The sequence below is a fragment of the Ursus maritimus genome, unplaced genomic scaffold, assembly GCF_017311325.1.
Source record: "Ursus maritimus isolate PB19 unplaced genomic scaffold, ASM1731132v1 scaffold_16, whole genome shotgun sequence".
In the NCBI taxonomy this organism is placed as follows: domain Eukaryota; kingdom Metazoa; phylum Chordata; class Mammalia; order Carnivora; family Ursidae; genus Ursus; species Ursus maritimus.
In genome coordinates, this window is record NW_024424008.1 from 39,012,122 (window position 1) to 39,029,044 (window position 16,923).

Genomic DNA, 16,923 nt, shown 5'->3' on the forward strand with positions numbered 1-16,923 from the left:
TTTTTAGACTCTCAGTCATTTTTTTAAATATATATATATATATATTTTTTTTTTAAGTGATCTCTACATCCAACGTGGGGCTTGAACTCATGACCCCAAGATCACGAGTTGCATGTTCTTCCAACTGAGCCAACCAGGTGCCCCAGAATCTCAGCCATTTTTAATCAAAGATTTTAAGAAGGGACAAATAGGTTCCTGAGAGAGATCATACACATCCGAGTCGTGATGGACAATTACTGCTAATGGTCTGATGGTGGACAAACTAAGGGCCTCAGAAGAGTTTTCCCTTGACTTTCTGACTGCTAAGAATCTCCGACTGCAATGTTTTACCTAAATGATGACTGTCGGGAGCTCGCTTCAGCAGCACATATACTAAAGTTGGGACGATACAGAGAAGATTAGCATGGCCCCTGCACAAGGATGACACGCAAATTTGTGAAGCGTCCCATATTTTTACTGAAACTAATATTATACTGTATGATAACTGAAATAACAATAAAACCTTACAAAAATAAACAAATTAAAAAAAAATAAATGTTGACTGTCTGATAACCTTCTCTGGAGACATTTGGTACTCCCATGCCAACCTCAGCTATCCCTTCCCCAGGGATTTGACCCAGGCCATCGGCTCCACCAGTTCACACAAACTTGGGAACCAGTTCATCACTTACTGATTTGTGACCTTGGTCAAGTTACTTTACCTGTACATTCCCCAGTTCCTGCATCTGTAAAACAAGGGTAATCATAGTTCCTTTCTCAGGACTGTTACAAGGTTTCAATGAATATATGTAAAACATTATATACGTAGTAACCATACCACAAAGAGAACTCTCATTATTATTGCTCCAATAACCACCAGAATCTGCTACTCTANNNNTTCCTGCTGTCTATTCTTCTTCCCTAACTTCTTAATTCACATAGGTTTTTCTCTACAAGTTCCCAGTAAATATCTAATTTCAAGGGAATTAACTTCCAGTTACGGCCAACTAGGTAATTCAGACCAACTACCCTTAATGAGGACAACTAGAAGAGCAACACAGAACATGGAGCCACCTGCTCATGGCAGCAGCGATCTGATAAGATTTAAATGGGTCAATATTCAGGGGAGGATAAAGGCTCAGGGAGACAGGCACAGCTTGCACAACTTTCTCTCTCTGGGGAAGCTGAAAGACTCTCAGGAGAGTAGCTGAGTAGTGCTTCTGATGCATAGAAGGACTAAAGGGAAAGGGACCGGGAAGGGAAGGACTAAAGGGAAAAGGGGAAGGGAAGTATACTTGGAAAGCCTGAAGATCCACAGCTGATACTACAAAGCAGGCTGAACCAAGAATCGTATTCTAGAAACTGACAGGCCTTCCCAGAGACTGCAGCTCAGCTTCCAATAACCAAAATCCATGAAATGAAAAGGAGTTCCTGGATTGCTAGCGTCGCCAAGCTTCAGGAAGAAGCAAATGGAATGTTCCTTGCAGTAGAACATTAGTTTAGGCCTCAAATTCGTCTATAAGACATCTGTGTAAATAAAATGTCTGGCACATAATCAAAAATAATTTGACAGAAAAGGAGACAAGATAACATGAATGAAAACAAAAAGAAACAGATCATAGTAAAAAACAAAAACAAAAAAAAACCCATAGGGACCCTAAGATACTGGAATTATCAGACATATACAAACTATATTTACCATGTTCAAAGACACCGAAGACAAAAATTGAGAATTTTGGCTGTGATCTAAAAACAATTTAAAAATGTTTTAATTATGGGGACGACTAGGTGGCTCAGTTGGTTAGGCAACTGCCTTCGGCTCAGGTCAGTGAGGAGCCTACTTCTCCCTCTGCCTGCCATTCCCCCTTCTTGTGCTCTCTCTCTGGCAAATACATAAATAAAATCTTTTAAAAAATTTTTTAATTATAAGACTGAAACTACAATAACTGAAATTAAGAACTTGACGGATGGACTTCAAGGAAGATCAGATATAGCTGAAAAAAGTATTAGTATAACAGAAAGATGGGCCAGAAGAAAATCTATCAAACGAGGCATGGAGAGACACAGAGGACACAGTGACAACGTCTAAGATGTTTGTTTCTGGAGTCCCACAGGAAAGGAGAGTATTAGGCAGAAACAATATTTAAATACTAAAAAAAAAAAAAAAAATGGCTGGGAATTTTCTAAGACTGATGAAAGGCATCAAACCACAAACGCAAGAAGCTCTATAAGAATTTATTTATTTATTTATTTATTTATTTACTGGGAAAGAGAGCAAGCACTCAAGTGGGGAGGGGCAGAGAGAGAGGATGAGAGAGAATATTAAGTAGGGTCCATGCCCAGCACAGAACCCAATGCGGGGCTTGATCTCAAGACCCCAAGATCATGACCTGGGCTTAAGTCAAGAGCAGACATTTAACTGACTGAGCCCCAAGGAGGGTACTTTTTTAAAAAAATTACACCTAAGTATATAATAGCAAAATTGCTGAAAACCAGATTCAAAGAGAAAAGCTTAAAAGTAGACAGAGACTTAGAAACACATTATCTTCAAAGGAGAATAATTATGCTGACAATAAATTCCAGTAAGTTATTGGTAACATTCAATATCAGGATATTGGTACCATAAAGTATCAGGAATGGAGTAAGCACTTTAAGATGATGAAAGAAATTCTATTCCCAATGAACCTATCTTGCAAGAAAAAGACATCTGGTAAAAGAATGTGACACCAGCCAACCCACCCTTAAGAAAATTCTAAAGTGTTTTGGAAGACAAAATTTATCTAGGAAAAGGCAGAGACATAAGAGGCATAAAAAATAATGAGAACAATAACTATGGAAATCTAAATCAGAGGCTCTCAATCTTACCACAGACTTGAATTACCTGAGGAGTTTTTAGGAAATACTAATGCTGGACCCCAAGAGACCCAGATGTCATTTGTCTGAATTGGAGCCAGCCATCTGTGTTTTGCAAAAGTTCCCCAGACGATACCAGAATGCCTCCAGACTCAACAGCCACTGACCTAAATTCATTTGACAGTATAGGACATGGCTTGTATAACATCTGGGGTATAACAATCCTAAAAAAGATGAGGTGGGGTTAAATGGAGTTGAAGTGTTCTGAGGTCTTCTATTGTCCAGGAAGAGGATAAAAGTACCAATTAATATAAGACACTGCTAAGTGAAAGATATTGAAATATCTAAAGTAACCAGGAAAGCAGTAATAAAAGCCTATTAAATATGTTCCAAAGTTATAAGAGAGAAAATTAAAACAGTAACAAATTCCAAAGGAATTAACTAAGGGAAAAAAACAAAACACAGAACTGGCAGAACAAAAAGCACTAAATAAGAAGGTAGATGAGAACCCACGCATATCAACAGCCCCATAAAATGTAAATGTACTAAATAGTCCAGTAAAACACAGGTACTAGATTAAGAAAAAACCCACAGCACATCTAAAACATACAGAAATATTAAACAAAGTATTAGTAAAAGCAAAAAACATTAACCAGAGATAAAAAAAAAAAGGAAACTTTAACTATGAGAGATTCAATTCTTCAGAAAGAGATAATAATTCTAAATCTGTATGCACCTAAGAACAGCCTCAAAGTAAAGCAAAAAACCGTCAAAACTACAAAGAGGAAAAAAATTATCCAAAATCACAGTTATCCAAAAATCAGAAGCTCAGATAATCAAAAGTTATCCAAAATCACAGATCAGTCAGTTAAGTGCCTGCCCTCAGGTCTGGTCATGATCCGGGGTCCTGGGATCAAGCCCAGCATGGGGCTCCCTGTTCAGCAGGGAACCTGCTTCTTGTTCTCCCCCTGTGGCTCCCCCACTTGTGCTCGCTCTCTTTCTCTTTCTCTGTCAAATAAACAAATAAATAAAATCTTTTTTAAAAAAAAATCACAGTTGGAGATTTTTAACACACTTTTCTCAATAACAGGAAAAAAGATTACAAAAATCAGTAAGGATAAAAACTTGAACAACATAAAAACAACACGATTAGGACATACATAAAACATCAGAACTAATAACTGAAGAATATACATTCTCTTCATTCACACAATGAAAATTTTACTATAAACCAGTCATAAAACAAGTCTCAACAAATTTCAAAGGACTAGAATCATACAGAGTAGTTCTCTGACCACAATGCAGTTAAACTGGAAATAAATAACAAAAAGACAACTAGAAAACTTCCCCATATTTAGAAATTAACAAATGTTTTTTTTTTTTTTTTTTTTAAGTAGGCTGCATGCCCACTGAGGAGCCCAATGCAGGGCTTAAACTCACGACCCTGAGATCAAGACCTGAGCTGAGGTCAAGAGTCAGACACTTAACCAACTGAGCCACCCAGGTGCCCCAGCAAATGTACTTCTAAATATCCCGTGGAGAAAAAAACAGAATTACACTGGAAAACAAATATTTCTACTGAATGATTATATTATATCAAAACTTATTTGCTGGAGCACCCGGGGGGCTCGGTTGTTGCTAAGTGTCTGCCCTGGGCTCAGGTCATGATCCCAGGGTCCTGGGATCCAGCCCCAAATCAGGCTCCACACTCAGCAGGGAGTCTGTTTCTCCCTCTCCCTCTGCCCTCCCGCCCTTCACATGCATACCTGTGTGCCCTCTCTCTCTCAAATAAATAAATAAAATCTTAAAAAATAACTTATATGCTGTTGAAGGGTACAAACTTGCAAAACTATTAAATAAATAAGTTTTGGAGATTAATGCACAGCATGGTGATTACAATCAAAAATACTGTATTATGAACTTCCAAGCTGCTAAGAGACTAGATCTTAATTGTTCTCACTACAAAAAAGATAATTGCATGATGTGATAGTGGTATTAGCTAACATGACAGTGGAAATCATATGCAATATATAAACCAACACACTGCACACCTTAAACTTGCACAATGTTATAGCTCAACTGCATCTTGACTTTTCATAATAAATTAATTAAATAGAAAGCTAAAATAAAATCTCTTGTGAACTGCAGCTAAAGCCCTGTTCAGAGGAAAATTTGTAGCTTTAAATTAAGAGAAAAGTAGAAAGGCTGAAAGAAATTTTAAGCAGTCATATCACATTGTTAGATAAAGAATAAATTAAACCTCTGGAAAGTAGAAAGAAGAAAGTAATCATGAGCAGAAATAAATAGAGCACGTGACTGTAGAGCTTGGGGTTGTGAGTTTGAGCCCCACACTGGGTGCAGAGATTACTTAAAAATAAAATCTTTAAAAAAAGAAGAAAATGCAAAATAAACATACAACAGAGAGGATCAACAAAACCCAAGTTGATTATTTCAAAAGACTTAACACCTGGCAAGATGGACTAAAACAAAACAAACAAAAATAACCAAAGTCAGTCATGAAAAAAGGGAACATCACTGAAGATTCTACTTATATTTCAAAGACCATTAAGAGTATATTAGAAACAACTTCAATCAAAAGATATCAATTTTAGGGGCGCCTGGGTGGCTCAGTCGTTAAGCATCTGCCTTTGGCTCAGAGCGTGATCCCAGGGTCCTGGGATCGAGCCCCACATCGGGCTCCCTGCTCTCCTGGGAGCCTGCTGCTTCCTCTCCCACTCCTCCTGCTTGTGTTCCCTCTCTCTCTGGCTGTCTCTCTCGCTGTCAAATAAATAAATAAAATCTTTAAAAAAAAAGATATCAATTTTAAAAATCCAATGTAATAGATTACTAGGGAAACTTAACCAAACTTACACAAGATAGGATTAATTCTACAATTAGTAAATAAAGTGAATGCATAACTGTAAACCTTACCAGATGGCTTCACTGGTAAGTTGTTTTCCAAACATTACAAGAAAAAGTAATGCCAATCTTAAGTAAAATACTCCAGAGAACAGAAAAAGAGGCAATATTCCCTCTCTGTAAGTCCTTTTTGAGGCTATAAAACTTCAAAACCAAAACCTGGTAAATACATTATAAATGAGAAGAATTACAGGTCAAACCGACTTTTTAAAAAAAATTTTTTTTTTAAGATTTATTTATTTTAGAGAGAGAGTACGAGCAGGGGGAAGGGGGCAGAGGGAGGAGAGAATCTCAAGCTGACTGCACTGAGTGTGGAGCCCAGTGCTATGCTCGATTTCAAAACCGTGAGATCATGACCTGAGCCAAAATCAAGAGTCAGTCCAACCAACTAAGCCACCTGGGCACCCCCAAACCCACTATTGAGCACAGAGGCAAAAATCCTGACCATTTTAACAGACCAAATTCGGAAAATAAGTAAGTTTGGCTCATTTCAGGAATGCAAAAGTTGCTTACATATTTAAAAAATCAATTAATATTTCACACCATCAAAATTAGAAAGAAAAAAAAAATTAAAAATATCATATGACCATCTAATTAGTTGGGAAAAAAGTGAAAAACATTTAACATTCATTCATGACAAGAATCTTTAGCAGACAGAGAATAAAAGAGCTCTTCCTTAATCTAATAAAGGACATGGTATCTACAAAGAAATCTACAAGTATCATATAAACAGTGAAATGTAGTCCCTCTTGAGATCGGGAGTTGAATAGAGATATCAGCTATTACCCACTTTTCTTTAACATTTTACTAGAGTCTTAGTGCAGTAAAGCAAGAAAAATAAATAAAAGCTGTAAGAATTGGAAGGCAAAAAACAAAACGGTCATAATCCACAGAATATATTCAGAAATTTTCAAAATTACTAGTAAATTATTAGAATTAGTGCACAAGTTTAGCAAGTCTCCTGGACACACAATTTGGAAGTACCAACTGCATTTCCATAACCACCACAAAAGGACAACAAAAAAATTTACAATAGCATTAAAAATAATTAAATACCTATGAATAAATCTAACACAAGATGGTACAAGATCTCTATGCAGAAAACTATACAAAAGATTGAGGGTAATGAGAGAAGACCTAAATAAAGGCATGTGCCATGTTTCTAGATTGGAAGACTATCTATTTTAAGTAGGCTCCACACCCAGCACCAAGCCCAACTTGGATCCCAAACTCACAACCCTGAGATCAGAGTTGGACACTCAACTGACTGAGCCACCCAGGTGCCCCTGGAAGACTCAATATTAAAAATAAAATAAAATAAAAATCAGAGATGCCTGGGTGGCTCAATCGGTTAAGCGTCTGCCTTCAGCTCGGGTCGTGATCCCAGCATCCTGGGATCGAGTCCCACATTGGGCTCCTTGCTCAGCGGGGATCCTGCTTCTCCCTCTGTCTGCAGCTCCCCCTGCTGTGTTCTCTCTCTCTGACAAATAAATAAATAAATACAGTCTTTAAAAAAATCCATTTTTCCCCAATTAACTACAGACTAAATGCAGTGCTAATCAACATTTCGACAAGTGGCTGTTTTTGGTGAAATGCAGCGAATGTATATGGGAAGAAAAGAATTACAAAAAGTCAAAACACTATTAAAGACAACCAAGGTAGAAGGGCGTGCTCTAGTAGATATAAACCCTTATTATAAAGTACAGTTATTAAGAGAGTGTAGACTTGGTGCAAGGATACACACAGACAGCAATGATTAAGAGTCGAGAAACAGAGTCACCCATACAGAGATATTAACAACAAAGGTGCCATGGGAGAACAGAAGGGAAAGGATGACCTTGACAATAAATGGTGCAAGCTGGATAGCCATATGGTATGGGCCACATACCCATATGGAAAAGATAAAAATAAAAAGACCCGTGCTTCTTATTACACAAAAATCAGTTCCAGGTAAACTGTAGCTCTAAATGTGCCAGGCAAAATAAGAAGCTCCTAACAGACAATGTAGAATAATTTTATGTCCTCCGCACAGGAAAAGACGTCTGAAATAGTACACAAAAAGCACCTATCATCATAATAGTAACAGTAATAATAATAAAGAAATAAGTTAGACTTCAAAATTAAGAACTTCCAAAGACATCATTAAGAGAGTAAAAAGGCAAGCCAGAGAGAACAACAGCATCCCAATAACCTCAAACTGGAAACAACCCAAATGCCCATTGGCAAAACAAATCATCATTTCTTCATACATAGGAATATTATACAGCTACACTCAACAATACCAACGACTCTCAAAAACACGTTTAATGAAAGAAAGGTGCCTAACGGGCTCAGTCACAAGGGCATGTGGCTCTTGATCTCAGGGTCATGAATCTGAGCCCCAGGCTGGGTGTAGAGATTACTTTAAAAAAAAAAAAAACTAAACAAAACAAAAAACTATGTTTAGTGTGAAAGAACCCAGATACTTCAGAATACATACTGAAGGATTCCATTTATATAAATCTAGAAAACAGGATAAGCCACCGGTGCTTAAGGACAAATGGCTGGATGGTAAAACTATAAAGAATAAATAATTATCATAAAGGTTAGTGTAATAATTACTAGAGGGGGTCTTTAGGGTAGAAATGTTCTATTTTTTTTTTTAACCTTGGCAGTAGTCACACCAGTATGCGTTTTACAGTGTGTTTACAGACTGAGCTATACATTTTTTAAAGCTCAAAAATACTCAAGGGCTTTTGATGTACAGCAGGTTGCAATGGTGCCATGAATGCTTGGCACCTTCATGAGTATGGGGCTATCTTTACTTCCACTTCAAGTATCTTCGCTTTTAAATCATAATCTGTTCAAACAACGAATGCTCCGCATTGATAAATATTTATTACCACTCTAAGAGCCTGAACAAACTTCTTCGGAATCCAAAAAGAAGAAAGGGGTCTCTCTCAGCATGAAAACATGAATGGGAATGCTAAATTCCCAACTCAAGATAAGAGTTACTTCTGGAAAGGAAGGTTAATGGGATTGGAAAACGTTCAAAGGAGGCCTTTCTATCATCATGTTTTATTTCTGTATCTATGTTTTAGTACTCAAAAAAAGGGGGGGGCTAAAGCAAATATGGGAAGTGTTAAAATTTAAAACCTGGGTGGTGTATAGAGGAGTATCTTTGTATTTTTACTATACTACGGTGGAAATATTCCTAATTAAAGGGAGTAAAATAAGAGAACGTCCTTCACTCTTATCACCTCATTTCTCCACAGAAAAACTCTGCTTCAGTCTCCTACTTAGCCTTCCAGAAACAAACTACAGAATATTCTAAAATACTTATGTTCTTCACCACCACCACTAAATCCCACCTTTTCTTCTTCTCCAGGCTAAATATCCCCCTTACAGTTCATCCACGTTTCATGTCAAATTCTCCATATTCTTCACCATTCCAGCCATTCTGTTCTAGACAGCAACATCCCTCAAAATGAAGGACCAAGATCCTAATCAATGCCCTGTGTGAGGTTCCTCCGATTTCTCAATTTTGCCAGCAAATATTTAACCAGCAGATAATTTAGGTAAGAATGAATTAGTTCTTTTTCCTTCCAGCCAGCCCACCTATTCTATAAGCTCCCAAACAGAGAATGCCCTTGCATGTTATCTACTCAACTACCACAGCACTCTTTTCCAACAGTACCATTCCCCTGCCGACATTTGGTTTGGCTAGAAGCATCCGATGCAATTCTGTCCAGCAGGATTTGAGGGGTATTGTGCTGATGGGCTTTGAGAAAGATTTCTTCACCAATAAGAGGAGATAGACAAAAAGAGATAGTCTCTTTCCTCCCCTGGACATTATCATATCAGAGCGTGTCCTCTGGAACTCTATTCAATCTGCAACCACGAGAGGTGTTTCAGCTGAGAAAGCAGTGGAAAGGTTGCACAGAGCTGCTCAATTCACCAACCTCACTCCAAATGCTGATAACTGTTTTCTGGACCACAATCTTATCCCAGTCACAGTGATTAGTGCTAACCTCGTCCTACGGTTTGTCCATCAACTAGGCTGGTGATTGTCAATCTGGTGCGGGCAGCCTTTTCTCTTCCAAATAATTCCACACCCTGATTTTGATAAGACTTCCCCACTCCCCCAACACACACACAGGGGGTCTTTTAAATTTCTTTTCCTTAAATTCTGCAGAATATAAAGATGAAACAAACTTACTATTTAAAGAGAGACACGGGGCGCCTGGGTGGCACAGCGGTTAAGCGCCTGCCTTCAGCTCAGGGCGTGATCCCAGAGTTCTGGGATCGAGCCCCACATCAGGCTCCTCCGCTATGAGCCTGCTTCTTCCTCTCCCACTCCCCCTGCTTGTGTTCCCTCTCTCGCTGGCTGTCTCTATCTCTGTCAAATAAATAAATAAAATCTTTAAAAAAATAAATAAATAAATAAAAAATAAAGAGAGACAGAGAGAACTGGCACATGATATAAAAAGGAACTAGAAGTTTTAAAAAATCCGTGGAAAATGTAAAAAGGCAAAGTCCCCTGTAATTACAGCCTTCAAAGATAACCACTGTTAATAGCATGGCATATATTGGTTCATGATATATTGTAACTTCTATGAAATTAATTTCCTTTAAAGCAAATACCAAAAAAAGCAGATTTTTTGGTAGTGGGGAAGATAAAAAAGGAAATCCGCGACCACAAGAGAAACATTATGAAACACCCTGACACAGGGGAAACAAGGAGCAACAGACTTAGAAGAGGGCAGATGGATTCGTACCCTGGCCCTGCTACCTGGCCTTAAATCCTTGGCCTCGACTGACTCCCTTTTAAGGTGAGGAAAACAATACCTACTTCAGTAAGCTGTTTGTGTAGAATTAGAAGATAATGTACCCAAATGAGTTCTGTTAGGGTTTTTTGTTTGCTGTTGTTTTTCCGTACTTGCACACAAGCATCACCTGGGGAGCATTTAAAACTGAGACTCCCAGATGTACTCAATGAGATCCTCTGAGGGTGGGGCCTAGAGATCACAGGCAAGTGCATTCTATAGAGTAAAAAGCAATATGCATATTTGTTTTTATTATTGTAGCATTTAGCATCTAAAACAGAACCTCACAGTAGTGATTCAAAAAACACTAGTAGGATTAATAACAATGAAAAGTCTTATTTTAAAGAAAGATTATAGTTGGGTGGCTCAGTCGGTTTAAGCGTCTGACTCTTGATTTTGGCTCAGGTTATGATAGGATCGCGAGACTGAGCCCCACGTTGGGCCGCACTGGGCACAGAGCCTGCTTAAGATTCTCTCTCTCCCTCTGTCCCCCCTCCCTCTCTAAAAATAATAATAAATAAAATGAATTAAAAAATAAAAATAGAGTATAAAGAAATTTCATTTAAAAAAAACTTCATGATGGCTTATGTAAGAAAAATTTTCTTAGCAAAAATAGTTGTAGTTGATACAAAGGACTGGAACCTATTTGTATTTGAATGGGGCTATATGGTTCACTTTCCATCTAAGGCCACAGATCAAGGCACACAATACTAAATTTAATTAAGCATCAAGGTAATCTACTTTATCTCACTAAAAAACTCTTGAAAATTGGATTATAGACAATTTCAAATTCTCTCTCAAATGACCCCCCCCCACAGAAGCTACAATTACTGTACAAATATTTATCCCTACATTTTGTCACACAGAAAACATGATTTTCCTTCACTAGTTCATTTTAGGACAATTCAAAATAGTAACTGTTAGGTACCAGCTCCAATACGTAACATATGCCAGTTTTATAATATATATGTACTTGATATATCTGCTGAGATATATACCACCAAAATGTTTACAGTGAGGTTTCCCTGGAACGTATGTTTTGAGATTATTTTTCATTTTTTATTTACCTGTATTTTTAAATTTTTACAACGAATGTGTACTATCCATATAATTTTTCTTCTGTTATTTTAAAAAGAAAGCGCAGAATGGGGTGCCTGGCTGGCTCAGTCAGGACAGCATGTGACTCTTGATCTCAGGGTTATAAGTTTGAGCCCCACGTTGGGGGTTGAGATCACTTAAAAATAAAATCTTAAAAAAAAAAAAAAGGGCAGAAGCCCAAGAATTCAGTAATGGTGAATAACACAAAGAATCTTGAAAAGTTTAAGTTTTTATTTTCCCAAAGTCAAAACAACATCAGATAAGTTAAAAATCTGATTTTTAAGGGTGCCTGGGTGGCTCAGTGGGTTAAGCCACCGAGTCTTGAGTCTTGATTTTGGCTCAGGTCATGATCTCAGGGTGGTGAAACTGAGCCCCTCAACGGGCTCCCAACTCAGCAGGGATTTGGCTGGAGATTCTCTCCCTCTCCCTGTCCCTTGGGACCCCCACTCTCTCTCTCTAAAATAATAAATAAATCCTTTTTTTATATTTGGAAAACATTAATAACCCTTCACATATTACTGCCAAGACTTCTAAAGCTCTTCAGCTTTAAAAATAACTATGTTTTTGAATGCTATAAGAAACATTATTGGGTCAACTGACAACTGGAATACAGACAGTAGATTTGATCAAAGTATTGTATCAATGTTAAATTTCCTTAAATTGGTAACTGTACTAAGCTATGTAAGACAATGTCTTTGGTTCTTAGGAAATACACAGTGAAGGGATCAAGGGACAGGATGTGTGCAACTTACTCTCAAATACTTCAGCAAAAAATACATAATAATAGAATGAAAGATAAAGCAAATGCCGAATAGGAAAAACATTCACTGGTGAATCTGGGTATGAGAGTCATCTGTACAATTTTTGCTACTTTTCTAAGCTTGAATTTATATCTAAATAACATTTTTAATTGAAAAACAAAATACCATTCAAAACTATCCTAAAAAACACTTAAGATCATGCTGGACCAACTTCAAACAAGACATTAAATTAACACTGTCCAGAAGAAATATATTATGAGCTATATATGCTGTATTTTCAGGTGGTCTCATTAGAATTAAAAGAAACAGGGGCACCTGGGTGGCTCAGTCTGTTAAGTGTCTGCCTTCGGCTCACATCATGATCCTGTAGTCCTGGGACTGAGCCCCCAGTTGGGGGGTGGTGATTATCCCTGCCCAGCAGGGAGCCTGCTTCTCCTCTGTCTGCCCCCCCCCACGCTCGTTTTCTAATAAATAAATAAAATCTTCAAAAAAAAATTACAAGAAATAGGTGAAACTAATTTTAACATATTTTACTTAGGCAAGGTTTAAAAATATCATTTTGATGTAATCAATATAAAAATTATTGAGGTATTTTACAATTTCTTTCATTCTAAGTCTTCAAAATCTGGTGTGCATGTTACACTTACAGTACAATGCAATTGAGGTGCTAAATTTGCATAGGAAATATATGATCTGCCTGTAGATTTCATTAAATGTACAGCTGAAAGGTGGATCCACATAACCAAGTTGTTTTAAATATAAAGTTTTCCAATCCCTGAACCGTCAGTTTTAAATGTCAACTTAAATTAATTAAATACAGTGGAAAACTCATTCCTCCATCATACTAGACACACTGCAAACTCAGGAACCACATGCGGTTACAGGGTAAGACAGCCCAGCATTAGACGATGAAACAAATTCCCTCCATGACAGAAGGACCTGATTGCTAAGACTCAGTTTATCACATTTAGCAAAAGATTTTTAATAGTTATGCTAAAACAATGACTGACTGACAATCCTGTCAGAAGCTTTGGCCTCTCCCCAAGTCATAATCAGACGTTCCCTATAGCATCACTGAGATATACCAACACAAAGCCTTCTTTACCTTCTAAGTCAGTTATCATACCTTGTATTTGAGTTTCCTGAAAACTGTCCGTCAAATGGCCCTCTTTTAAATGTAGCAGAATGAACCCCAGTTCTGGCTCTCAGAAGCATCCATGTCCATTGTTACAGAGTGCAGAGTTTCAGCACAAATAGTGTCTGAGAATCCCAAATTGGGAGCACGCACAGAACCAAACATATCCTGGATTTAAAAGAATGGCCTCAGTACAGAGGTGGGTTTTTCTTTTTAAGCAGGTGTAAGAGATTAATTCAGTCAACACCAAGCAACACTAAAGATTCGCCAATCAATAATTCTGCACCAAGCAACCTGATCTGGGATTTGGCTAGAATCCCTTTGACTAATCTCAATAAAGACCTTCCCAAAGGCATCCCGATTGAGGCCATTCTCGTCTAAATTAAGGTTTAGGCAGTCCTTTGCCTGACAGCAAATAAATGAAATGATAGACACACAAAATTTTGCCTGCTTGACAAAAGAAAAAATGATCTGAAAGATAATTTAGTGTGGTCAAAAACAGTGTGGTCAAAGGACAGTAGTTAGCATAAAATAGCATTTAAAAACCATTTTAGGGAAATGCCTAATTCCTACCTTCTGTCTAACCAGACTTTCCAACTGAACAATATTGTAACAACTGAATTTAATCCACAACGAATTCTGATATTGCTAGTTTCTCCTTCTCTGCAGGCATATATACAGGTGTTAATATTCTGCTTAACTTGAAAGGAAGACATTCTTTAAAACTGATGAGTCCCTTATTGCGTATCTACTGGTGCCTGAAATTACTCATTCCCCTGGGAAGTGAGGTAAAAGAGTGTGCAAAATGGTTTTTGACACCCTGACCTAAAAGTTCTATGTTCCATACAAAATCTTTTTTCCCCCTTCCTTTCCCATTCGGCTGATCCAGCTTGCAACATCATATCAGGAGTCACAAATACAAATCTAACCATTGTGTGGAAACTAAAATAATCGTCATCTAAAAACAAACATATATAAACATTAACTCTACTTAAAATACAACTTCCCTTCCCCCTTCCTCCAAAGAATCATAAAGCTTTAAGCAGAATGAATACAAACGTTTAAAGCCGTTCCATCGGAGGTGTGTTCTTGATTAGATTTATTTGATCCTGGAAATGCCTGAACATTCTGTAGAAGAACACATTCTAACTTGGGGTTTTTGCTAGAAACTTCTCGGTCAATGCCTATCTAATCAAATCCAGTCTCCCTTGTCTCTGAAATGAGCTAAATACGCAGAAATCCATTGTAATTTAAAAAATAGTGAAGAGGAAAAAGAAACTACACCCGAAACACATTCCAGTCCAACAGTTCAAGCACTATTTCGAGATGGAAAGTAAAAATAAAGTCCCACGTCTCCCTCAGGAGTAGAAAGGTTTTCATGAAGCGGCAAGGTCCAGACCACAGTAGAACCCTCCCCGACCCCGGCAACCCTGCCCGTTCCAGCGGCCTCAACTCCAGCGAACCACCCGTGGATCCAGGCTACTTAACCATCTCGAAACATAAAGATGTTTACGGGGTTATCAGATGCATTAACAGCTACTTAAATTCTAACAGCAAAAAAAGTATGATTAAACAAGAGTTTTTACACCATATTCATCAGTACCTTTCCTCCTCGCTGGAACCCACAAAAAAGGGGAGCAACACGAACACCAGAGAGGGGTTTCCCCTTGTTTATTAGACTTAGGCAAACAGCTATATTTAACAATTCCTCCCAAAGGCCCGATGCCAGAGCGGTGGATCTTTTGAAAGGAAGGCACACAGGAAGCAGAAGGCACACCCGCTGCTTGGTGCAGGAGCATTCTCCCGGTGCAGCCAAAGCGGCGCTCGCTCCAGCACCTCGGCACTTTCCAAGGGCCAAGCCGGGAAGCCTGCATCCCCAGAGCCAAACCGGGGTTGCCAACAAAGGCTGCATCTACTGCTTCCAGGTGGGAAGCCCCACCGTCGGATGCGGGGAGCATGCTGCCAGCCGCAGCCCGAGAGCTGGGGTGTGCGCGGAGCCGCCCCCGGAGGGAGCCGCGCCGCACCGAGGTCCAGAGCTGAGGACCGCCGGCGGGGCCGCAGGGCGCAGAGGCTCACAGTACGAGGGCGGGCTGGGCGTCTGAGCCGCGCAAGGTCCCCAGAGGATGTGGCGGTGCCGCGGGCGGGATGGGGGCTGGGGCTGCCGAGGCAGCCCGCCGCCCCCTGCGCCCCGCAGCCCCGATGCCTTTCATTTGGCCTCTGCGGCGGCGGAGGCAGCTCGACCTCCAGCGCTAAGCACTGCGCCAAGCAGGGGCGGGCGGGGGAGGCGCCGCCAGACCCGCCGCAGCGCAGGACCACCCCCACTCCCCGCTCTCCACGCCGCTCCCCCAGCCCGGCGGGACCCCGCGGCCCGCCCGTCCGCTCGCAGGCCGCGCTCCCACGGCAGGCGAAGGAGACTGCGCTACGGCGCTCGCCCAGTTCCCACCTCGATGTATCCGGCCAGTGCCGCGGCAGGCGCCGTGAGCCCGAGCAGCAGCAGGACCAGGAGCCTGCCGGTGGCCGTGGCGGCCGCGGTCCCGGTGGCCGCCATCCCTCGCCGGGTCGCTCTAGCGCTCGACTCTCAGGGTCAGACACGAAAACTCCGGAACTTTCCCCACCGCGACCCAGAAGCATCTGAAGCCTGTTCGCCGCCGCCCCGGGGGTTTTACACCAACCGGAACTGACTTCACAAGACCACTCCCTCTTTCTTCGGGACCCAATGCCGGCCTGTAGAGCCTTCCCAAGACACCGCCCCTTGTTCATCCCAGACCCAATCAGGAGACAGAAGAGCCTGCACCTCCCGCCCGTCCCAACCGCGAGCCCCGCCAGGCCCCGCCTCGGGCCTCTGACGGCCCCGCCCCCGCTTGGGACCCTGCGGCCGAGTAGAGAGGGGGTGTGCGCAGGGTGCGTTGGGGGCCGCCGCTCCGCGGAGGGTAGGGAATTGCTCTGGACTACCGCACTGTGAGAGGTTATCTGGCCGAGCTGCGCTGGTGTGTCAGCTTGCAGCCTCCTGATTAGGGGCACGCCCCGCTCCCCTAGCCCTGCGGGGTATTTTTCAGATTCCTTTGGGTACCGCCCTCTTTGAGGTTCTGAAAATGGTTTTATTAAAAACAGAATTAAAATTTTTGTTGTCGTTCCGAGTCCAGGCAGGTTAACCGAAGGCCTCCCCCGAGGCTGGGGACCCGCTAAATGAGGCGGCTTTCCTCCTCTCCCGGCCCCTGCGCTAGGCGGGCGGGTGTCAGCGCTCTGCTCACCCAGAGCCGGGTTTGCCCTTTCCCCGAGACTATGCTGGGCGGTGTTTCCACGTTTTTGACCTCTGTTCCTTAGGCCTCATCCTTACCCTTCCTTTCCAGCAGCCACTCGAGCCAGGGATAGC

The 16,923-nt window shown here is 40.7% G+C and overlaps 1 protein-coding gene and 1 non-coding gene across 5 annotated transcripts in view; one reads left to right on the forward strand and one right to left on the reverse strand.

The window, feature by feature from the left end:
* The window catches only part of APLP2 (amyloid beta precursor like protein 2), a 79,984-nt gene extending 63,785 nt beyond the window's left edge, over positions 1-16,199 (reverse strand). For 2 of the 4 annotated variants that reach the window (XM_040631031.1, XM_040631029.1), the window contains exon 1: positions 15,994-16,199. In XM_040631031.1, coding sequence (XP_040486965.1) covers positions 15,994-16,098 — 105 coding nt within the window. In that variant the 5' untranslated portion in view covers positions 16,099-16,199. The remainder of the gene's footprint in view (positions 1-15,993) is intronic. The other 2 variants (XM_040631032.1, XM_040631030.1) reach the window with 1 other exon arrangement.
* LOC121102967 lies at positions 349-455 on the forward strand. Its single transcript, XR_005835124.1, has one exon. It is a non-coding gene; the product is annotated as a U6 spliceosomal RNA (small nuclear RNA).
* Positions 16,200-16,923: the final 724 nt, after the last annotated feature.